This window comes from Lampetra planeri, chromosome 16 (genome assembly GCF_965212315.1).
Source record: "Lampetra planeri chromosome 16, kcLamPlan1.2.h2, whole genome shotgun sequence".
Lineage (NCBI taxonomy): Eukaryota > Metazoa > Chordata > Hyperoartia > Petromyzontiformes > Petromyzontidae > Lampetra > Lampetra planeri.
The window spans coordinates 12,446,373-12,470,478 of record NC_136122.1 but is presented as its reverse complement, the minus strand read 5'-3'; the positions used below and the strand labels follow the sequence as shown (position 1 = coordinate 12,470,478).

The 24,106-nt window shown below is 50.8% G+C and overlaps 2 protein-coding genes across 7 annotated transcripts in view; one reads left to right on the top strand and one right to left on the bottom strand.

The window, feature by feature from the left end:
- Positions 1-20,594, top strand: part of LOC144723074 (uncharacterized) — a 25,186-nt gene extending 4,592 nt beyond the window's left edge. For 3 of the 5 annotated variants that reach the window (XM_078601635.1, XM_078601631.1, XM_078601632.1), the window contains 6 exons: positions 5,021-5,688; positions 7,139-7,234; positions 8,431-8,664; positions 10,051-10,073; positions 11,673-11,818; positions 12,133-20,594. In XM_078601635.1, coding sequence (XP_078457761.1) covers positions 5,104-5,688; positions 7,139-7,234; positions 8,431-8,664; positions 10,051-10,073; positions 11,673-11,818; positions 12,133-12,851 — 1,803 coding nt within the window. In that variant the 5' untranslated portion in view covers positions 5,021-5,103 and the 3' untranslated portion in view covers positions 12,852-20,594. Of the gene's footprint in view, positions 1-3,288; positions 5,689-7,138; positions 7,235-8,430; positions 8,665-10,050; positions 10,074-11,672; positions 11,819-12,132 lie in introns of those variants that run through there. The other 2 variants (XM_078601633.1, XM_078601634.1) reach the window with 2 other exon arrangements.
- Positions 20,595-24,106, bottom strand: part of TRPM5 (transient receptor potential cation channel subfamily M member 5) — a 52,244-nt gene continuing 48,732 nt past the window's right edge. For both annotated transcript variants that reach the window (XM_078601629.1, XM_078601630.1), the window contains one exon: positions 20,595-24,106. Coding sequence is in view for 1 of the 2 variants with exons in the window: in XM_078601630.1 (XP_078457756.1) it covers positions 24,087-24,106 (20 nt within the window). In the remaining variant the exon portion in view is untranslated.

Below are 24,106 nucleotides of genomic sequence, written 5' to 3'. Positions count from 1 at the left end.
GGCCGCCTTTGTCTCCCGAGTGGCAATGTTTACACACTGCACCGGGTACTCATTTGAGGCTGAGTCGACCTAGGGGAGGGCTATAACCGGTTCAGATAATGATCACCGGTGTTGTTCGCGAGCGGGAATCGAACCCGGGTTGCGAGGTTCGTAGCGCAGCGCGCTGACCGCTGCACCACCGCTCACCCACTGACTCACCTCACTCACCTACCACACCGCAGGTAGCCTCACCTCTGTGTGTCTCTCTCGCACTGCTCCACTTCGTAATTCCCTCCCAGCGTCTCTTTACCCAAAAGCTCTTCGAACAATAACCTTGCTGACTCTCACGAAACCGTGTCACACTCTTAAATTATACTTCAAGTATCGTTTTTGCCGGTTGCTTAACGCGTTTGGACTTTGGACCTGCGTCCAGAAATCGTGATCTTTTTTATATATTTTTTTTTTAACCACGCGCACTAATAGGAAGGTGCCTTCTTGATATTAATTGTTTCGCAGGAAACAATCAAAGAGAAATGATCGGACAGGCCCACGCCGTGTTGTGCTGACACATTGCGTTTTTGTTACACGTTCGACACGGAGCCATCATCACTCGCAAAGACGACAGCTCGAGGCTGCCTGTCACCCCTGCTGTCACCAACACCTTCACAACAGTTTCACTTCACCAACGCCCAGAATCAGCCAGTGCACAGTTTAAAAATAAAAGAAGTTGCAACTCTCCCGTAGCGCGTTTGGACTGCACGTGTCTCTCAACACCCTTGGACAACAGTGGCACACCCTTGCAAACGATTTGTTCCATCTCGTGGTATTCGTAATATATTTAACTTCATGATGCGTCCTCAAATCCCCCATCTCCCATTAAACTCCACGTGGCGCAAACTGTTTCCTTCTGTCAGGCTCCTCACCCCCAACCGTAACCAAGACCACGTGTCTCCAGTAACCCCAATCGCTCCACTGCGTCTCAATCCCATCTTGGAGTCATTTCAAGATGGGATTCGCCCTTCTCAAAAATGCTCCGTGAACTCGCCCCTACCTACATTTCCCCTCGTCTCAAAATACTCGCCTCCACGCACCCTCCTACCTCTCTCTTCACTCTACTCCCCTCCAGGCGCTCACCTACATCTCCCCTCTCTCGTCTTACCCAACTCCCCTTCACGCACTCTCCCCTCCAACAACCAAAGCTTTCCGCTCAGTAGAGGTAGACCACCAATTTTCCGTTGCTGCACCCAAAAGTCTGGAACTCATTTCCCCCAGCCTCAAGCCCTTCCTTATTTCCCCCTCTCCATGTGACTGCCTCCCTCCCCCTCTCTAAAAGTGAATAAATGAGTCCACTGTGTCTGTGCAGCGTTTAGAGATGAGGACGCATTTCGACGCCGCTCTGTAAATCGCAAGCTGCAATGCGAATTCAGGGTCGCCCGTGCGAGAAGTCCTCTGGCTCTTTGAAAACGTCACGTGCGTATTGTGGGTGGATATTCATAGCGTCGCATTATTTCACGGTTCCCTCTTTTCAACTGCAGAGTCTCATTGTTATTCGACGGATCTCTTTAATGCGACACAGCGCCTCGCTTTGCTGCTTGGCAGATCGTTGGTGGCGGGACCGGTTCCCGCAGGCGAGTGAGATTGCTTAGTGGCGGCGTGAGGCTGATGGGGGCGGTCAGTGCAGAGATGTTAAATAGCTCAGTAGCAGCTACAGCTGATGATGGGATATTGACAGCACAGTCTGTGAATCCTGAAGAGATAAACACGTTGGCTGGCGAGGTTTATAAACAAGTTATATTAGCAGGCGTATATTTGTTATTTGCATCATTCTTATCGAGCCATAATATCGCGACGGCGCTGTGCATCAACATACACGTGTCGTCTGCAGTAGATTCACAGTTGTTCTGTCATCACTACATGTTTGCTTGTCCGGGAAAGCCTCGCTGGGAGTCTCAAGTCTAATTTTCAGGATGGTCCTGCCACGTGTTCGCAGTCGGGGTGCGATGCTGCTGCGTGTTTCCAATTGAGTAGATTTGTATGTATTAATTCTCGCTTCGGGATGGTTTGGCGGATACCAGTTATAGGACATGTTTTTTCTTAAGCGAAGTTTGCGATGTGGCTCCAACCAGTTGGGTTAATGATGTATGACCGGGGCGATTTCTGCCAAGCACGGTTGAGCCTGGGTGACCACAATGCATTTAAACCACAAGGTTGTCATAGGCCTGCAGAGAAAATACATTGTTTGAATGCCCTCCTACCCACCTCCGATTAGCACGGTTGGCTTCATACGGTGCGAAATCAGTTCCACGTACACACGTACATGCTGCCACGTCTATGCTTCCCGCCTTCACCAACCCGCGCGGACCAGCCTGGTGAAGTATGGTAAAAAATAACCCATGACCCGCGCAGGGGAGTTCCTAGTTTGACCCAATTGACGCTTCCCTGGGTACAGTACAGTGATTACTTTCATTACCCTATTCCCCGGTGTATAAGGCAATTCAAAATGTAAGACGCACCCCAAAATTGGAGGCGCGGGGGGGGGGCGATGTTAGATAATCCGGAGAATACGGTTGTACTTACACCAAAGACAATTATCCCCCGTATAGCCTTGGGGCAAGTGCTATTAGCGAGTAGCACTTATGAAGGCCGGAACGTTACTCGAGGTGGATGAGTGGCGAGCACCACGCCCGGCCGCCTTTGTCTCCCTCGTGGCGATGTTTTTCCACACCGCACCAGGTACTCATTCGAGGCCGAGTCAACCTCAGGGGAGGTCCAGGGCCGCTTCAGATGATCGCCACTGGTGTTGGTGGCCGTGAGCGGGAATTGAACTCGGTTGGGCTTAGTTTGTAGAGCAGCGCGCTAACCGCTGCGCCACCGCTCCCCACTGTCTTCACGTCCCCCGCAGTGACAAAGGCGATTGTTTGCCACACAAAGCCAACATTGTTCGCCGTTGTCTCGCCTGCCACGAGCGAAAAGCAATATAGGAACAACTCCATTCGGTCCCCCCCCTCCACCCCCATATATATGAGGGATGTTAAACGACAACCGCGAAAAACCGGTAACCGTTTCAGAACTGATCACCGGTTCCAAAAGCGAGGAGCCGGTTAACCGTTTCCAGTGGAACGTGGGCGGCGAGTCACCGATGGGGACCCTCACTGACTCGGGATGACTCGGGGCGACTCGGGGCGACTCGGGGTGACTCGGGGTGACTCGGGGTGACTCGGGGCGATTCGGGGCGACTCGGGATGACTCGGGGCGACTCGGGATGACTCGGGATGACTCGGGGCGACTCGGGGCGACTCGGGATGACTCGGGGCGACTCGGGATGACTCGGGAAGACTGGGGGTGACTCGGGATGACTCGAGGCGACTCGGGGCGACTCGGGGCGACTCGGGGCGACTCGGGATGACTCGGGATGACTCGGGGCGACTCGGGGCGACTCGGGATGACTCGGGGCGACTCGGGGCGACTCGGGATGACTTGGGATGACTCGGGGCCGCGTTTCTTCAGTTGCGCGGTGAAGGCGCTGATCGTGGAATGACTGCGTCACCGCTGGTTGTAGGGCCTGCACTCGGGGGGCAGGGGCGCCTCCAGAGAAGCCCCTCCAGGAGGGGTATTTGGCCTACTCTTCCACGCTGGCCGCGTTGTGGGGAGGGATGGGCGCACCCCCACAAGTAGCTACGGGCCCCGCACTTCCAAGAGCCCCGCGCTAAATGCTTTCAAGATATCAATGCCAGCTCGGTGATTCTGCACTCGCTCTATTACTATAGTACTATACTGCCTTCAACTTTTATGAACGACTGGGTGTTTTATGTGATCGATTTGTCCTATTATCTGGCCGTATAGCAAATGAAAAAATATAATTACTTTACTATGCAAGTAAAACATGTTTTAATTTTTGTTTTTTTTAATCAGGACCATTTTATAACATATGCTACACTAGCTTAATCCGGCACTGTTGCGAGTGAGATCAGAAAAACAGCCGCGCCCTCCCTCACCACTTGCCCCGTACCTCCGAATAGCGCGGTTGGCGACGTACGGTGCGAAATAAGTTCACGATACATGCATGCGATGACCGGCGTGATGAGGTACTGCCCAAGCAATAAAGACAGTTGACAATGCAAGGGTGAATTGTGAGCGGCTGGAATAAAGACATCGACATCGACAAAGATGTAAGCGTCGCTGAAAGAGTTCGCAAAGAAGCCTGCAGCGAGGAGACGCATTCTTTGAATTGCACCGAGACAGGGAAGGGGAACAAATACGTTCGACCGAGAGAATGTTACTCTTATATTGACTTAAGGCAACCCCAAAAAAACTCCACCGATTCATCAATAACACTGCCTTAAAAGGAAATATATATAACGGGCGACGCGTATAGCGTACGCAGTGAGCGGGCTTGGGCAGGACTAAGGGCTATTGATGGTATTGGCCTACTCTTCCACGCTGGTCGCGTTGTGGGAAGGGGCTGGGCATACGAGACTGGCCATGTATCGGTAGTCGAAGGAACGGACGGGCCCCCGGGAGGAGACGGAGCGATGAAATCGACTCCGGTGTAGAAGCGACGTGGATTGTGGCATCCGCTGCTTTAGTGGAAGCCTCCTCTCACGCCGTCCTCATCCCTACCGACGTTTGCCGTCACGTGACAAAGCACGGACTCGCGGAATTGGCCAAACATCCCAGTGCGGGACACTCTTGAAACAAAGTCTATGAACTCGATTACCCGAGTTAGATTCCCAGCCATGTCTGACATCATTGGCGGGCGATAGCACCCACCCCTTCAAAAACCCGCACAGAGAATCGTGGTGAAGTATTGTCAAACAACGACGGACACGACGTGGAAAGTCTTCGTGTAGCCGTAGACTATCTAAGGAATGCACATTATTATGTAGTTATACGTTAATACGTGCGAATACACACACGTATCAAGCATATCAACATTTTGGTCGTCTGCCTCCCTCCCTAACTCCCTGCAAACTATTTCTCCCGACACCGCCACCATCATCACCGCCACGCATGTCATCATCATAATCCATACCTTAAACAGCCGCTCCTCCATCCTTCCATCCATCCATCCTCCCCGCCGCCTGTCGCAGAACTCCTGAACCCGGAATCCAACCCGAACGGGCCATGTCGTTTCTGAGCGGCGGCGGCGGCGGCCTCGAGTCGGAGCTGCGTTGCTGCGTGTGTCTCCACGTGTTCACGGAGCCAGTCACCTTACCCTGCGGGCACACCTTCTGCCTGGACTGCGTGGAGGGCTGTTGGGCAGCCACCATCACCCCCTCGTCCTCCTCCTCCTCCTTGCCGGGCGGCACTCCCCGACTCGGCCGCTGGCTGCGGCACGCCGGACGCGGCGCGCACATGTCGTGCCCGCAGTGCCGGGCCGAGTTCCCCGTGAAGCCCCCGCTGCGTAAAAACGTGCTCGTGTCGCGCCTCGTGGAGCACCTGGAGGCGGCTCCGTACCAGAAGATCGGGCAGTGCGACACGTGGCCCGGCGGCACCACGGAGGACGCGACGGCGACGGGAGGTCGCGGCGCCGTTGCCGGAGGCGGCGGAGGTGGCGGCGGTGGCACCAGGCGATGCTCCCTGCACGGGAAGAAGCTGCGCCTCTTCTGCAGGGACGACCGCGCCTGCGTCTGCACGGCGTGCGCCATCGTGGGCGCGCATTCGAGGCATCACGTCACGGACGTGCGCCAGGAGTTCGCTCACCTCGTCGTACGTGATGATGATGATGATGTGCATGGTGATGGGCATTCGTTTTTGTGTTGTTATTCAAGAGCCCAGAATACAAAGTAGATTCTGAACAGGCGGGGGGACAACAGCAAACACTGTGTAACAAACCCGGAGCGATAATCGGGAGCGCAGTACAGTGTATGTGAAAGGCATTCATTTAATTGGGCGGTCGTTCATCCGCTGCGCGTTTCTCGCCGCTTGTTGTGTTACAAGCAAGGCAGGTAAACGCTCTCACGGTCTCATGAAACTCGGGGGGGCGCTCTCAAATTATATTTACGGGTGCATGAAATGCCGGCTGCTATTCAGGTTCTAGTAAACATTCGAGGCTAATTAACGTAAGCCAATGAATCTCTCTCATCTAATCTGCCTATCTCTTCTGTCATCTCACTGGCATCTTATAGATTGAAAGGGCCCCTTCCCCAATTCGTTTTTTTTCATATACAGAGCCCTCGATGAGCACAGGATGCGTGGCTGGCTGGGCAGTGGGCGGGGCTAGTTGGGCAGTGGGCGGGGCTAGCTGGGCGGTGGGCGGGGCTAGCTGGGCGGTGGGCGGGGCTAGTTGGGCAGGGCTACCTGTGCAGTGGGCGGGGCTAGCTGGGCAGTGGGCGTGGCTAGCTGGGCAGTGGGCGGGGCTACCTATGCAGTGGGCGGGCTACCTGTGCAGTGGGCGTGGCTAGCTGGACAGTGGGCGGGGCTAGCTGTGCAGTGGGCGGGGCTACCGGGGCAGTGGACGGGTCTAGCTGGGCAGTGGGCGGGGCTGCCTGAGCAGTGGGCGGGGCTACCTGTGCCGTGGGCGGGGCTAGCTGGGTAGTGGGCGGGGCTACCAGATTAGTAGGCGGGGCCATGAGCAGTTGGCAGCGTGGTAGGGCGTTGGAATCCGCTCGCCTAAAACGTGAACATAATTTATCATACATTTATAATTCATTGAATAATAAATTATGTTAACACCGAAAGAAGCCAATGAGCGTCAAGGGGCGGCCTAATATGGGTGCTTTTTGATCCACAAATCATGTGCCAGGAATCACTTCACCGTTTAAAATGTTTTATTCAAAATGTCACAGCTTGGTCCATGCTCGAACACTTCTCGTCAAAAAATTGGTCGATTCCCGTTCCAGAATTCCTTATATGGATACAGCCACAGCCAATAACTCCATACATGGGTCTAAAACATGAACATCATTTATCATTCATTCTGTCGAGGATTCATTTGATCCTCCTGCTGCAGCGCGCGGTGCTAGTGGGTGAATGGGCGTGGTCATGTAAAAGTAGGCGGTGGCGACAGACGGGCAGGGGCTGCCACCTTCGCCACGTGACCCTCACCACTCACCAATCATAAATGCACATGACCCTCACCGCTCATCCGTTCATAGTTTACACAATGTTACGTATTTCTTTTGTTTACCGTGTGTCTCCACCGACTGATGTACAAAAGGATTTCTACAAAGAGAAGTTGAAGAGGCTGAGAGCGAGACGCGGAGAGACAGAGGACGCGATCCGCCGCACCCGGGAGCTCTTCACCGTGGTGGAGGTGAGAGCGCGCGTGTGGGACGAGAGGAGCGGTGGCGCCGTGGTTAGCGCACCACACTGCCAATCCGGCGAGTGCTGTCCGAATCGCTCCTGGCGCTGCGTCAACGAGCGTCTGGTGCCCGTGTGTGTGAGCATCGGCACTGGGGGAGACAAAGGCGATCGGGAGGGGGTGTGCATCTGCACGTGTCAAACACAAACCAACAACGTAGATAGGTTCAAAGAAAGTAACCAAAAAACTACGACGTTTCGATATGAATTCCTGCAGTCACGAAAGCTTTAAGTCAAGATACAAACCAGCAAATCATCAAACCGTGCACGCGAATTTCAATCTCATCCCATCCATTGGATATGCGGCGTTTCTCTTTTTTCTTTCATGAGGTTGACGTTTCTCAACTTTAATCATTAACTGGTTCTGGTCCTCGTGCGGGCTCGGCTGACATTAGAAAGCGAACTTGACATTTTGTTTGCGTGACGCAAGGCCAACATTAACGCAGTTCGTCTCACTGTTGGCTTCAGGTGCATTTATCGCTTCAAAAATGTTTCAAGCCATGACATTTGGCCCCGCACCCACATAGTCATGAACAAAAAATGCCCTTTCCTTTAAAACTGTTAAACGGTTTCGGGAAGACGCATCATCCAGCATTCCATTAAAATACCACCCTCGCCCCGTCGATGTAAGTAAGCACTTGCATAACGTTCTGAAGAGTTCGTCGATTGGCAGGTCGCCTGTGGAGGGGTAAAGTGTGGAGAAGTAGGCCAAAGTACCCTGTCAAAGGGGCTCCCTAGAGCTCTCTCGTGGCGAGACCGATAGTGGCGTGAATGAGTGAGGAACGAGGTGCATTTTGACATCGTGTGGCCGTAACGAGGGATGGCGACTGCATCGGGGAGCCTTCCTCCAGCAGTGGATACATCATAGCGGATAATGATAATGCATGTACCTGCGTGTAGGTTAAATTTTGCGCGTGTGTGTGTAGGTCGCGCGTGTAGGTCGCGCGCGTGTGTAGATGAGTACCTGGTGCGGTGTGCGGTAAACATCGTCACTCGTGAGACAAATGCGACCTGGCGTGGCGCTGGCCAAACCACCGCTTCACGCACCGTGCCGGCCTTCTTCGGTGCACCGCCGGCCCCAACAGTCTGTTCAAGGCTACGCGGGCGGTGACGGGAGGACCACACCTTTGCCTCTGTTCGCGTGTGCAGCAGGCGAGCGGTGCCCTGCAGGCGGGCTGCCGGAGGGCCTTCTCGCGCATGAGGCGTCTCCTGGCGGCGGACGAGGCGGCGGCTCTGCGCTTCTTCCGCGGCGAGGAGAAGCGCGCGCTGGGCGGGGTGCGCCGTGCCGAGTGGCGCCTCCGGGCGCAGGCGGACGCCCTGGACAAGGCTCAGCTGGAGGTGTCCAGGCTGCTCCAAATCGCCGACCCCTTCGAATTTGTGCAGGCGCGTGGCAGAGATCGGAGAACTATTTTTGTTTACTTTACTAGCTAAGGTCCGCTGAGCTATGGCGCTCTCATCCAGAAGTGCCCTGGCCACAAATGATAGATCTACGAAGTGGCCTATCGTGTGGAAACTTATAGCAGCCAAATGCTTTGAACGCACGTTGATTCTAAATGTGGAGAAAAATCCACGTGATCATGGGGAGAACATACAAATTCCAAATTTACAGCAGGTGTCCGGGTCGGATCAAACCGACGACCCTCCTGCATACCAGGCGAGGTAGTTAACATCTCGCCGCTGTGGCGCTCTGATCTGATCACCACCACCGTGCCTCACAAAAAAATACAACAAAGATAAAGATCCCCCGTATAGGCTTAACCAACTGTAGGGGGCAAGTGCCGTTATATTGAAACCCTATGAAAGGCGGCGACAGCACACGAGAAGGTGGGTGACCGACGCCACACCCGCATTGCCTTTGTCTCCCAAATGATGATGTTCACCTACTGAACCAGGTGCTCATCTAAGGTTGAGTCGTCCCAGTAGAGGCCCAAAACAGCTTCAAATATTGCCACCGTTTTTAGGAATCGAACGCGGGGTCTTGCTAGGTTCGTAGCGCAGTGCGCTAACCACTGGGCCACCGCTCCCCACGCCATCCACAAACCCTCGACCCTACCACCGGTCCAAATGAGACGATGCTAATCTCTTGAGTTCTCTCCTCGTCAAACAAAATAAACCTGAAACTCGAGGCTTGAACTCGACCCACGATACCATCTCAGGACTTTCTACAATGACACTCGTCGATATTTTCAGTCACGTTTTATATTATTTTGCATCAAACTAGTACAGGTGTCTGAGAGAGAGGAGAACCTTGCCTCTAATACATCTCGCAGTTCACCAGCATTGATTCAAGCAAGCCTGCCTCTGCTGTTGAAACTGGTCCAAGTTCGCTTGTACGGTACTCAATCAATGCTGTTGAAATGATTAATTCTCAGAGGGTTGCGTGATCGATAAGTTGCATAACGAATAGTTGTGTCGTACGTGACACGACAGATCTATACGAACTGTTTGCTTTAACGTGCCAATGTATGTACACAGGAGGTGCCGCAGAGGGCTTGAAGTGGTAACAACTTTAGGTTGATATCGATGACATGAAGACAGCCGTCCGTGCTGTCGACTCATCTGCCCCAGTTCCAGTCCCGGCTCGAGCCCTGCCCCTCTGCCGAGGGCCGACTGCTTCTCGATAAAACAAATCCACCCAATGTCGCCGCACGGCGTCTTGAGAAGCGGTCTCGTTTCGCCGATATATAATTGAACATTTTATTGCATAAATAAAATAACTTTATTAGTTCTAACTCTTTGCCCGTTTTTGTTTTTGTTTTATCCACGCAGGTTCACAGCTGCAGCGTAGAAAGGTACGCGTGTGTGTGTGTGTAGAAAGGTATGCGTGTGTCTGTAGAAAGGTACGTGTGTGTGTAGAAAAGTACGTGTGTGTGTGTGTAGAAAGGTACGTGTGTGTGTGTAGAAAGGTAGGCGTGTGTGTAGAAAGGTAGGCGTGTGTGTAGAAAGGTAGGCGTGTGTGTCTGTAGAAAGGTACGCATGTGTGTGTGTAGAAAGGTACGTGTGTGTGTGTGCTCTTGCATCACTTCCCCCACCAGCCCCCCCCCTGCCCCCCCGTGGGTTCATCCGCCCTCTCTTCAAAGGATAATTGGAGGGGTTGCTGGGTGACTCAGGAGGCTAATTGAGGCCATCCAATCATCACCCTCCCCCACAGCTTTTACTCACCCGATCCCTTTCCTGGCGAAACTAATCTGGATATTAGACTTAGAAGTTGCTAGAAACTGAAGCAATGCGTAAGCATAATGCCTCACAACAACGCATATTGATGAGCTTGCATACGATGTCGCTGATTGCAACAAACAGGGCGCCCATTGTTTAGATGGAGTGCACTTTCCAATAACGTCTGGCAAGCCAGCTGCATTTGTCGAACAAGTCTGATTCTGCTGATGAGACCCAGAAGGTCGAAACCGGTCCAGAGTTTGCGTGCTTAAATGCTGCTGGGTAACAGTGATCCGGAAAGCCGATAGCCGATGGACTTGACGTGGTGATTCTAGATTTTAAGTTTTCGTGACTGCAAGGATCCATACTCTTTGGTTCTTTCGGTAAAGTCACGTAGGTGGAAAAATAAAATTAAAATGAAATAAAAATAATTTATTTTAATAAAATTAAAATAGTTTCTTTTTATTTTATTTTTTATTTTATTTTTTATTTTATTTTTTCACTAATTTATTTTAATAAAATAAAAATAGTTTATTTTTATTTTATTTTTTATTTTCACCTACGTGACTTTACCGAAAGTACCAAAGAGTATTGACGTGGTGACGCTACACGTAGGTCTGAGTATATGCACTTGACGCATGATCAACACAAAATAACCCTCAGCGTCGTGGAGAATATAAACAACAAGACGAGTAGACAATTTGTCTCCATATATCGGCCTCTCCAAATGAATAGATACAAATACAACACAACCCATCGGCCCCACAGCCTTCTGGTTTGCACACAACCTCAACAGCATCGATTCAGTACGAGCAAAGTCTGAACTGGTTTCTACACACAGCATCTCATGAGGCTTGCCGCAGTGTAATCGGTTTAATGGTGCCATGGTGGAGAGATGTTAACTACCTCGCCTGGTATACAGGAGATCGTGGGGTAAATCCCGACCCTGACGCCTGCTGTATATTTGGAGTTTTCATCTTCTCTCCGTGGTGGTGTGGATTTTTCTCCGGTTTTTCCCTCCACATTTAGAATCAACATGCGTTTAGAGCATTTGGCTGCTATACATTTCCACGTGGTAAGCCACTTCGTTGAGCTATCATTTGCAGCCAAGTCGCTACTGAAAAAAGAGCTATGTAGCTCAGTGGGCCTTACCTGGCAAAATAGAAATAGTTAATCGTTTAGTTTATTTGCGAAACGTATTCGTGATGAGCCCTCCCCTTTGCTCCCCGCTGCAGGGTGGACGCGGCGCTGGGAGCTCCGCTGGAAGTGGACGCTGGGGAGGCGCGCTTCAACAAGGTCAAGGTGCGCATCGTGGCCGAGAGGATCAGCACCTTCACGCGCCGGATGGACGAGTGGCACGGCCTGCGGCCCGTCTTCATGTGTGAGTCGCCACGTTCCTCAACGCACCCTCCGTTGCCTCGTGTCCGCTGCGTCCGACCGGCCCGGCGTGGCTCAGGAGGTTGTTTTTTTTACCCACTGCAAAGCCCGAGCCGTGCCCCCGACATCGCCCGCGACGGACGAGCCGAGAGGGCGCGGTGACGCCGCGTTCAAAGTTGCGCTCTCGCCGATGTCGCGTGCGGCGGCAGCGTCGTCCAGTGCGCCAATCGCGCCGCATCGCCGTCCCGCGCGTCGACGCTCGCCTCGGCAGCGCGAGTCTATACGGGGGAACCTCGACCTGTGCCCGCGTGCGTGCAGATGACAAAGACACGGAGCCAGAACCGGACTCGGCTTTCCGCGAGCCGTCCTCGCTGCCCGCCTTCCCGTCCTCGCCGGGGCCCCCGAAAGATCTCGCCGTGCAGCGGCACGACTCCGACCCTGACGCCGACCTGGAGGCGGACTTCGCGGGGCCGTCCCAGAGCGCCTCCCCGCGCCGGGTCCTCGCAGCGGCGCCGCCGTCCCCGTTCCCCGGCGGCCGCGTGGCGAGCGCCCTGCGCGGGGTCCGCTCTGGGCGTCACTACGTGGAGGTGGAGGCGTGCGTGCGCACGTCTTGCCGCGTGTGCGTGCACACGGGCGAGGGCCCCGTGGAGCGACGGGAGGGGGCCCCGCAGAGTCCACTCGGCCCGGCGGAGCCCCTTGCCGGGGCGGGGGTCTGCTGCCTCTTGCTGTGGGACGAGACGCAGTTCCTCACGGGCGATCAGCGGCGCCGGCGGCAGCAGCAGCAGCCGCAGCAGAATCAGCAACAGCAACAGCAGCAACAGCAGCAGAATCAGCAGCAGCAGCAGTTGGTAGAGGCTGAACCACTGGGACCTTCGGGCCTTCTCACCATCGGGGTGTATTTGGACTACGAGGGCGGCACCGTGGCCTTCTACAACGGGTACACGATGGCGAGCCTTTACACGCACCACGCTGTCTTCACGCAGCCTGTCAACATCACATTCTCCGCCGGCGAAGACGCGTCTTTTGCCATCGTCTAGCGTAGGTGAGAGGTGAGGGGTCTCGGGCTCAGGGTTCTAGTGCTTCCTGGTCCATCTTTCCCAGATTTGAAACACAGCGATGGATGGGATGGGTGGGAGAATATGGAAAGGTCTTGACAGAAACGGGAGGATTGACAGAGATGGATGGAATATTTGAATGAAGCGTACAGTTGCTAAATCAAGCTACATGCAGTCGATATCAAGCGGCGATGATGAAGTTCAAGTGAGTGAAGTTGCAAAGGGAAGAAGCTGAAGAGGGAATTAGGTCCCCGAAAATGGGCAAGTGAGCAGGAATTTACGTCCCAGGATAATTATTTTAACAGGGAGAATGTAGCAGTGATCTATTTACAAACATGGCTAAAACAATTGATGCAATCAACAATAATACTACGAAAACCGAACACTTAAAGACGGCGGCATAATTATGAGGAAAACGAGCCTCGTCAGCCACCCTTAGTCAAGCATTATTCCAAAGAACATTGATCTCAAACCAACAGGGGAAGTTCTAAATCAAGAAATATGAAGCAGGTTTGTGGAGAAGGGCAGAGCTCCGCAGAGCAGATGTTTAATCTCTGCGCCGCGTGTGGAAAGATCGCGTGGAGCCAGACACCGTGATTCGATCGCTTCGGATCCTTTTGACAGAGTCTGCCAGATAGTGCTGCGGATCAACACGGGGCAGCACCAGCTCTTCTGAAAACATCACCAGCACGGCAGAAGCCTCCTACTTGAATGTTGTTGGTTGTTGTAACTCGCTGACCTCGTGCCCCTGCTGAGCATCTGTGAAAAAGGAGGATTCATAACTCATCGGATTCCTCTTCTTCCAGTCGAAATCAAGATTCTGAATGTGAGGAGCGTGGCTGCTGGCCACGTGGTGTGCAGCGGCTCTTGGCATGAGATAGCGACGCCCGCTGCCTCTCGCCGGCTCTTACTCGACCCCTATCGAGCGCCCATCGCGGCGAGGTACCGCGTGGCGATCGGGGAACCGCAGCGGGGACGACCTACAAAAGATCCGGAGGAGCCGAAATCAACGACTTGCGCCGCAACCCGTCGTCCAAGCACGAGATGGAGACCGGCGCAGAGTCGAGAGACGGCGGCGTCCATGCGCGCGTGCGATCGAGGTGCACGTGGCACCATGACACGAGCGGACCCCGACTCGGGACAAAAACGACATCGCTGAAATACCTCGCATCAAAGGATACGGTCGGTGGGAAGATCTACTGGTTTTAGTTAACATCGTGAGCCTGGAGAGATGCAAACACCTCCATCGTCACCGAAATACATCGTTCCGAGGGGGCCCCCTTCGTTATCTCTTTCATGCGTGGATGTGAATGGTGGTCATCAACATCAGACACGCAAATTGATAGAGGCGATGGAAAGTCTTTTCTGTGCGGCCGCATGTCCCCATACAGGGAACTATGAAAACAAAGAGGTACGAGTAAGGGAAAGCGAAGAGGTTGGCGAGCGTGAACGCCTGTTGACTGTCATTTAAAAAACGAGAAATCTGAATTGGTGTGGGCTTACCACGACATTTGTCAGATCCCGACCAAGGCCATCGGATAGGGGACGGCTGATGGCAAAAGACAGCGAGTAAGAACTGGCTCGATAACATCGCGGCATGGGCCGGCCGGCCTAACCCGCGAACATCGATTAATCACTGCCAAGGACAGCACAGGATGGGTGGAGAGATAACGTCCGATTAGCACGGTTGGCTACGCACGGTGCGACGGAAGTTCAATGCACGTACGCACAACAAAGTGAAGACGCCGCCATCGCTCGGGTGACGGGATAAGGAGAGAAGAGAACGCCGATGGGACGCGGGCGATGCTGCTCGTTTGGCCAGAGTGAATGGAGGATGCCAGATTACAGTCATGCAGTGATGGCACAAGAACCACGTGGGCTAAGACTCTTAAGAAGAAGCTGCTATTGTGTGCAATGTCCATAATCTTCCATCATTAAGGCCACAATCACTACAACATTTTGATTGTGGTAATTAGCATCTTCATTATGGTCCCGGCCGTCGTGAGCATGATCGCCATCGTGTTCATGTTGGTTATCATCGTCATCACGGACATCACCATCATCGTCATCGTTATCATCAACATACTTGCAACCAGGATTACCATCATCCTTATCGTCAAAAATAGTTATAATACTCATCATTCACTGTCATCTCAATCACTGTCAGCATGAACATCATGGTCATGATCAGCGGAATAAAATCACCGCTGCAGAGGTGGCGTGGAAACGTCATCGCCCGCCACCGTTTTGGCGCCCCCCCCCCTCGACGTAGCGGATCGAGGCCTCAATTCGTAACCTTTGCTATCCCAGAGGGCACTTTAACGCCCCTAATGTGCGGGCTACAGCAATGTCTGACGCGTGTGACAGGATAATTCGGGGTGAGATGCGTGATACGTCAAAACAATGGTGCTGCTTAATCCCGCTGCTGACTTTGAGAAGCTCCAAACGTGACCTTCGCCGAAGGCTCGCCGTGACTTTATCAACAAAACGGTGACCCCCCCCCCCCACCCTGGCTCAAGCCATTCATTCACCCGGGCCATTTTCATCGAGTCAAGATTTTGAAGATATTTTTTTAAATGCACTTAAGGGATGAAGAAACTTGGACTCCCCATAGAAAAGCCATACGAGGGGGGGCAACACACTGAATGTTCCACACAGATGGATTCAAGAATCCACTAGGCCTACTGCCGTATTTGTGCCCATCTCGCAGCCCAGTGACTTTTTGGTAACGAAAAAACTAAATCTATTTGTTTAGACGGTGTGGCCACATCCGGTTGTTGGGGAACTTTTTAGTGACCGTATTTTATTTTGTTTACACGAGAGGGTCATTTAACATTGCGGGCTCAATGTCCCCCCCCCTCTCCCCGTGCGTTCCTTCAAAGTGACGCAAAAGTGTTCATTTGGCATTCCCCAGGACGATTTCTGACGATTGATGATTTTTGTTATTTTTTCCATCTACGTGGCTTTATCGAAAGACCCAAAGAATATGTTTCCCCAAGACGTCCCTCTGCCGACTTTTAGTGGCCACGGCCATTGCGAGACTCGTGGTTATCCCACGACTCTCACGGTTATCCCACGACTCTCACGGTTATCCCGTTAAACCCGCTCGGCTCGCAGTCCGCGTGACAAAGTAAACCGTAGCGTTGACGCGATGTAATTCATTGTTTTTCTTTTTTACAACACGATAGGAGACGATCGTTTTTCACGACATGACGATTATCGCGATATTACTTTCGCGTAGCTTTATAAAATTGTATTTCACGTGTTTTTAATAGTGTTGTTTCTGTACTCTGCCATCCGTACAGGAATCCAAAAAATATTACTATATATGTTCTGCATTTCTCTCGACACGAGCCTGCCATATATCTTGCAATTATTGCAATTTTACAATCCGTAGCGCTTATAAATGGACAATGCTGTTACTGTTCACATTTGGAATAATTAACTAAGTAACTATGAAATTGAACATGTGAAATTCGCAACATGCTATCGACAACTCCACGAACTTTTGCAAAACACTCATATCTTGGGTCAATAAAAAATGTAAACAAGCGATAATAAATTTTCCGCACCTCCGATTAGCAAGGTTGGTTATGTGCCGTGCGAAAGAAATTCAAAGCACAGCAACAATAATAATCGGCCCGTAACAGCATTTTGCTAAATTAACGATGCGATTACTGGTGACCGATATCTCAATTGGGATTACAGAGCGATCACTGCGCCCCGACTGTGGGCGAAACCTGACAGGACCCTGCTAGAAAGTGGTCATGAGACTAAGTCGAGGCTTTTCCTGGGTGAGCACGCGTGACGCTGGACATCTGTGAAGAAGAGCTTTGTAGCTCATCAGATTCCTCCAGTATAAATATTGTGATTCTGGGAATATTATTGTCGTATCCCGGGTAACGCAAGTCAAATAGACACTCAAGGCACTGTACCTATAACACAAAACGTGAGTTTACCAAGACTTTGTTCATTTAAACACAATTGATATGCTTGGTTCTTTCGGTAAAGTCACGTAGAAGGGAAATAATAAAATAATGAAAATAAAACAATACAATTCTCACGACGTTTTATTGTTTTATTTTTTATTACTTTATTATTTCCCTTCTACGTGACTTTACCGAAAGAACCAAGAATATGAATCCCTGCAGTCACGAAAGCTTTACATCGAAAATTAAACACAATTGTTTTTGTTCATCAATGTTGGCGAGTTTAAATTATCTGTTTTTTCCCGCGGAAGTAAATTGAAGGGATTTAAGCGAGCGTCAACGCAACATTGCATTTGATCGGATGATCATAATAGTTTTTTGGGGTTTGATCACGTAAATGTGTCGTTAAACCCGCCACCACCCGACACAGCCAACTAGTAAGGTTTGTCACGTAAACAGAACGTGCCAATTCGTCACTAGTACAGCATCACCGGTGTGTTGAAGAGCAAATCCACAACATTAACAATCTGAGTACGACGTTTTGCCAATAATTACAACTAGCTTCATCAGACGACAGCCTGAATCATGGTGGCGGGTTTAGCGACACATTTATGCAATCTAACCAAAAATCACACCTGGATTTTGAATATTAGTCAAGAAAACCTACGTGTTAAACGTAGTTATGTCTGTTCTTTAAAAAATCGTACTCCGAGTTTCCCCATCTGACATGGTGGGCAATCGGTTAACTTCTTAAAATAGTGTAACAAAAAATGATAGTTCACATTAATTGCAGCAAAAATACGTGTATTTTTAATAGATTAATATGAGAGCCTTTCCTTAACAACCCTTTGCAGATTCACTGCGAGATAAAGGCCTTGAGAACTGCTTTTTGTGCGTTTAGTTTGTTGTCCTTCCCCCGCACCTCCGATTAGCACGGTTGGCTACGTACGGCGCGAAAGAAGTTCAGCATACAATGTGTGCCGTGGGGGTTGTTTGACCATACTTCTTGCTACTTAGTGTGGGTTGACGAGCGGGCGTTGAGGGGGGGGGGGCGTGGTAGGCAGCACTGGTTGGGATCTCACTCGCGACCGATGATAGCTGTGGTCAGGAATCAAACTCGGCTGATGGGGATTTTAGGGTGCACAACGCGCTGTACCACGACCGCACACATAAAACAAACAAGACGCGGTTTTTTTTACTCTTTCTTTTTTTTCACCCTGGTGGGTTCAATTAAGATTTATCTGTTCTAAGCTCGAAACATTTCTTTTTCAGACATTGAAAGGCAACGTCTAATTTAGCTCTTGTTTGAGCAAAGCAAAGCGAGGCTTAACTTTTTCATGGAATACTTTTGCGAAGTTCCAAACCATCCACCTGCCTATATCGGGATGTGATGCGACGGGGGAAACATGAATACGACGGAGGTTCGTGCACTCATTGGTGACCAGTCGAAGCCACGTTTGAGAAGCCGGTTTAATCACGGGCGGATGAAAACTGATTTCAAACCCAGCCTCTCTGCGTTGCCGGCTCAATGCTACTAACACAGTATTTTACTGCCGATTCACCCAAGCGTCCAGTCCCTTGTGTTTCTTTACGGTAGTGCCTTCCATTGTGCTGTTCCACGTCAGAAACAAAACGGCCTAAAAGGTTAAACGCAACATTGACCCATGGAGAGGGTTACTATGCACTGTTTGGGAAGTGCAGAATTCTAGCCAAGCGAATCTTAGCCCTGTCCCAAACTAGCCACCTCGTGCAAGCCCTCCCGCTGAACCAACCAACTCGCCACGAGCACTATGCTGATGCAATTGACCTTCACCCTAACCAACTAGCCACCAGTACTAGCCACTAGTACTCGCCCTTTCACTCACCCCAACCAACTAGCCACCAGTACTAGCCACTAGTACTCGCCCTTTCACTCACCCTAACCAACTAGCCACCAGTACTAGCCACTAGTACTCGCCCTTTCACTCACCCCAACCAACTAGCCACTAGTACTAGCCACTAGTACTCGCCCTTTCACTCACCCTAACCAACTAGCCACCAGTACTAGCCACTAGTACTCGCCCTTTCACTCACCCCAACCAACTAGCCACCAGTACTAGCCACTAGTACTCGCCCTTTCACTCACCCTAACCAACTAGCCACCAGTACTAGCCACTAGTACTCGCCCTTTCACTCACCCCAACCAACTAGCCACCAGTACTAGCCACTAGTACTCGCCCTTTCACTCACCCCAACCAACTAGCCACCAGTACTAGCCACTAGTACTCGCCCTTTCACTCACCCTAACCAACTAGCCACTAGTACTAGCCACTAGTACTCGCCCTTTCACTCACCCTAACCAACTAGCCACTAGTACTAGCCACTAGTACTCGCCCTTTCACTCACCCTAACCAACTAGCCACTAGTACTAGCCACTAGTACTCGCCCTTTCACTCACCCTAACCAACTAGCCACCAGTACTAGCCACTAGTACTCGCCCTTTCACTCACCCTAACCAACTAGCCACTAGTACTAGCCACTAGTACTCGCCCTTTCACTCACCCCAACCAACTAGCCACTAGTACGCGCTATTAGTACTAGCCATTTCACTAACCATAACCAACTATGCCACCGGTACTCGCTCTTTCACTCACCCAAACCAACTCGCCACCAGTACTCGCTCTTTCACTGACCATAACCAACTAGCCACTAGCCATTTCACTGACCCTAACCAAGTAGACATTAGTACTAGCTCTTCCACCGACCCAAACTCTAGCCAACTAGCCACTAGTTATATCCCTCTCACCGACCCCAGCACTATGCAACTCACCACGAGTACTGTAATAACCATAACCCTTACCCCCCCTCCCTCCCCTAATCTTATCTCTGGCACTTTGTCAAGATCCCTTTCACAGTTTCTGTTCTCTTTTCAGTCTTGGCTCGATGGGCCTTACCCCGAATAAACTGACCGACTGAGGTGGACTTATCTTCTTGGTTCTTGAGGTGGACTTGCCGGCGTGCAAACATCACCATTGGGGAGACAAAGGTGGTCGGGCGTTGGTTCCGGCCACACCGCCCTCTCATTCACCGTTTCCGACCTTAGTATGTGCAGTGGTCGCCGACAGCAACTTAACTTAACCCAACAGCCTATACAGCAGGCTCGATGCGGGTGATCAGGATGTGTGATCGATACGTGTGAATGGTACGTGTGTGATCGATATGTGTGTGATCAGGATGTGTGTGAATGGTACTGTGTGATCGGTACGTGTGTGATCAGGATGTGTGATCGATACGTGTGAACGGTACGTGTGTGATCGATATGTGTGTGATCAGGATGTGTGATCGATACGTGTGTGATCAGGATGTGTGATCAGGATGTGTGATCAGGGTGTGTGATCGATACGTGTGTGATCAGGATGTGTGATCAGTACGTGTGCGACTGTTGGGCAAGGTGCTGTTAGCGAGCACCTCTGAAGGCCGCCACGGTTTGTCCAGAGAGGCGGGGATGGTTCTTGTGTTTGCGTGGCTTTTGCTTGGCCTCGGTGTTTGGGAGTGGTTGTGATTTACCGAGCGGCTTTCTGAGAAACTGCGCGCGTATTAATGTGGTTGACGCAAAGCTGTGAGTGGCTCATCAGTCGCGATTCTCCAGTAACACGGTGTCTTCTGCAGGGATGCCCTGGGGGTGCAGGGGGCTGGTTGACCTCCCCCCACGAAACAACAACAACAAAAGCAGAAACCCCCCCCCCCCCCGCATCGAATGAATTCAACCGGTTACATGTTGTACTGAAATATAAATAAAACATTTACATGCGTCGAATGGTTTGTAAAAATTGTATTTTTTTCTTAATCGTACATTTCTATCCACGCCTCAGCAACCACAGCACGTGAAGACAGTAACAGTCGAGCACGTGACGAAAGGTTCGACAAATCTAAGGCAATCGTGACGTGAAAATGAAGTCGATTTGTTATTTTTTTTCCGCACAATTCAAATAAAAAAACACTCCTAAACACACGTGGCAGCAGCGGCTAACTGGCGAATCGTTCCCGGTGGTGACTTGGTCACTGCCAGACAGACAGGGTCTGGTGAAGCCGTCCCTATGGAGAAAGCAACTCATCTGTGAATGCGCATCAAAGCACCGGCCAGGCTCGACTCCGCTTAGCTTCTGAGAAGTGCACTCTGGGGCTGGATGGGAGTGATTTGATGGTATGCGCGGGAACGCAATTTGCATTTTGGTCTTCGGCTTGCCACTTTGCATGTTTTCGACTTCTGGCTCTGCACGTGGTCTCGGGGACACCGTAATCACCCACTTCTCGAGGCAAGAGGCACAGTCTCTGCACTGCACATCCCACACGTGCACTATCACGTGGTCACCGTGAGACACACAGGTTAAAAGAAATACGTTTACAAAAATACAATTCGCGTTAACCAAATTTCGAATCCAATTGCGCCCTTGGCGTCAACATCAGCAAAACGTCCATTCGGAACCCTTGCAGAGTAGGGCACCATACCAAAAAACAAAAATGGGTCATCCCCACGTGCTTGAGAATGGTCCCGCAGAAGGGGCTGTCACAGAACCGCTTCTGATATGCCTGCACGTGACCTCTTATCCACACTGGAGGGACGCTCCACTTACCCACGTGTCCTGCTGTAGAAATATTTATTGTACGGTAGTCGGAACAAAGAAAGTAAAAAAATCACAAAGTTTAAAATGTTTTCCGAAATTATTGAAAGAGAAAAAAACACACCCCCCCCCAACCAAATGTGTGCAGTCATTGGTGACTCAGCTGAGATGATTCGCTCAGCTAGATTTTCGAACTCGGTTTAATCACTGGCAGCTAAAAACCCGGACTGTAACCCAGGATATGCCGAGGGTACCAACTCGGCACTCTCATCCCTGAGTCACCAATGCAACGGTACAGGAACGAAACTAATGATGATTGGAAACCCGACGGAAGGAGCAACGTTTCTGGCACTTAACCCCTACCCACAAAATTCTACTAAGGCTGTACAAGTACAAACATATCATTAGGTAAGTTGTACATTCATTTGAATGAGATCAGAGTCTATTACAGGGGTGGCCAAACTTGCTGACCCTACGAGTCGCATGCCACAATCTCCGTACGGCCGAAGGGCCACAAAGACTCTGAGAGCGGGGTCACAATGCGGTGGTTACGGTTTGATCGGACCGGGTTTTATGGGTGCCACGGTGGCGAGATGCCAACTGCCTTGCCTGGTATGAAGGAGGTTGTGGGTTCGATCCTGACCCTAACGCCTGCTGTATATTTGGAGTTTGCGTGCCTCTCTCCCCGTGGTGGCGTAGATTTTTCTCCTGGTCCATCGTTTTTTCCCTCCACATTTAGAATCGACGTCGCCATGCGTTTAGAGTATTTGGCTGCTACACAATTCCACGCGATAAGCCACTTCGTTGAGTTATCATTTGTGATAGTCAGATCGCTTCTGAAAAAGAGCTACATGGCTCAGTGGGCCTTACCTGGTAAAAAAAATTAGTTTAGTTTAAAACAGTTTAGTTTTTGAATTGAGAAATCTGCGGGAGCGCCCCAGGAGTACTCATCGCCTGGCTCTGCCGCCAAATGTCAGTGTCCCAGGGCCCTTCCGGATTCCGCAGAATTCCTGTTTCAAACACCACCGAAGAAGGCCCTTGAGGGCCGCATGCTGCTCACGAGCAGCGGTTCGACCACCCCTGGGGTCTACTCGTTGTCAGCTTCCTTGGGCCACAGCTCCAACACAAATTATATATATATATACCCCACACCTCTTAAGTAACTAATATTACTTTATGATTGCCACATTAAACATTTTACAGCACATTTCCCCTCCGGCGATCATTTATGATCGACATAGGCCTCGGCAAGGTAAGGTAAAAGGTTAAAACAACGAGCCTACCTTTATCCTACTTTTTACCCTTACCCCATACAAATTACCCGATTATAGGGTAATTACTGGGGTACTACACATGTAAAAGGTTTATAACGGTAAATGCTAGGTAGAGCGCTTTATTCATATAGAATACTCTCGATGATTCCAATTTTAAATGGAGGCCACGGACTGCGCCACGGAGCTTCTAGTGAGCGGTAAACAAGGTATTCACCGGATAATTATTCCGCGCTACCTTTACCCTACCCTTTACCTTACCCCTTGGGCATGTCGACACCTTTACCTTTACCCTTTTACCCGGTAAAAAGGGTAAATTGCCTTACCTTGCCGAGGCCTAGATCGACATAACAAAAACTCAACATGTCCGTCAGTAACACTGCCCCGAGGATGGAGGTACAGGCAAACCTCTTCCTTCGCAGATTTTACTCTCCTGAAATTCGACTATTTGCAATGAAACATTTGTATACCAGGTCAACTTTCACATCCTTTTCCCTGAGATATTTGCAATTTGGCAACATCGCACCATGGGGGAGGGGTACTGTACTTGTGCACTGAACAGGGTGGTAGCCCAGATGTCTTGTGACCCAACCAATTAATTGACCTCTAACATTTTTTTCCCTTTGCATAGTCATTCACGTTTTAAATAAGCCATACTTGTAAAATATTACGCTTTAGAGAATTAAATGGGGGTCACAAGACATCTGAACCACCCTTTACGGTAAGCAGGTTGTAGCTCGTATGCCCGAGTCAGCACACCGATGCTTTTACACCTCTAGTGCCATTGCATTTTAGTGCTAGTCTTGCCTTATTTGTGGTGGTTTTTAAATTTAACTTACGGGGTCTAAGCGGAGAAATTGACATTTTCATTTGGTCCCGTATATTCAGTCGGACACAGTATAGTATCAACGTTTCGCAAAATCCACTTTCGAGCAGATTTTAAAGAACCTAGCCCTCACCGTATACGCAACAGGTGACATTTTGGGCAAGGCCCTACTTCCAAGCAGAGACAAAAAAGGGCCATTCCCTGAAACATCGGCCACTCTCCTGTATTTTTGTTATCCTCTTTAGGGCAATGTTATTGACGAACGTGTTGACATTTGGTTATTTGTGCACGATTGCGATTCGATGGATCTCATACGCCCCAGCGTACACAGACACCGCGATGCACACGCAAGCGCGCGCGCGCGTCACGACGTCTTACAGCAGGAGCTCATCGTTACGGGATATATGTCAATTACGTCAGCCGATTTTTACAATTCTTTTTTACAAATGAGTGACGATAGTTCGTTGGGTGCATGTTCGCAGAGAAGTCGACAGCAATCGACGTCATCCACGGCTCCTGAAATGTACTGTACGCGCAGCGGCAGCGAGGGCCGGCCGAGGGAGATGCGCGCTCACCCCAAGTCAAGATGCTCACTTCGCCTCGCCCAAGT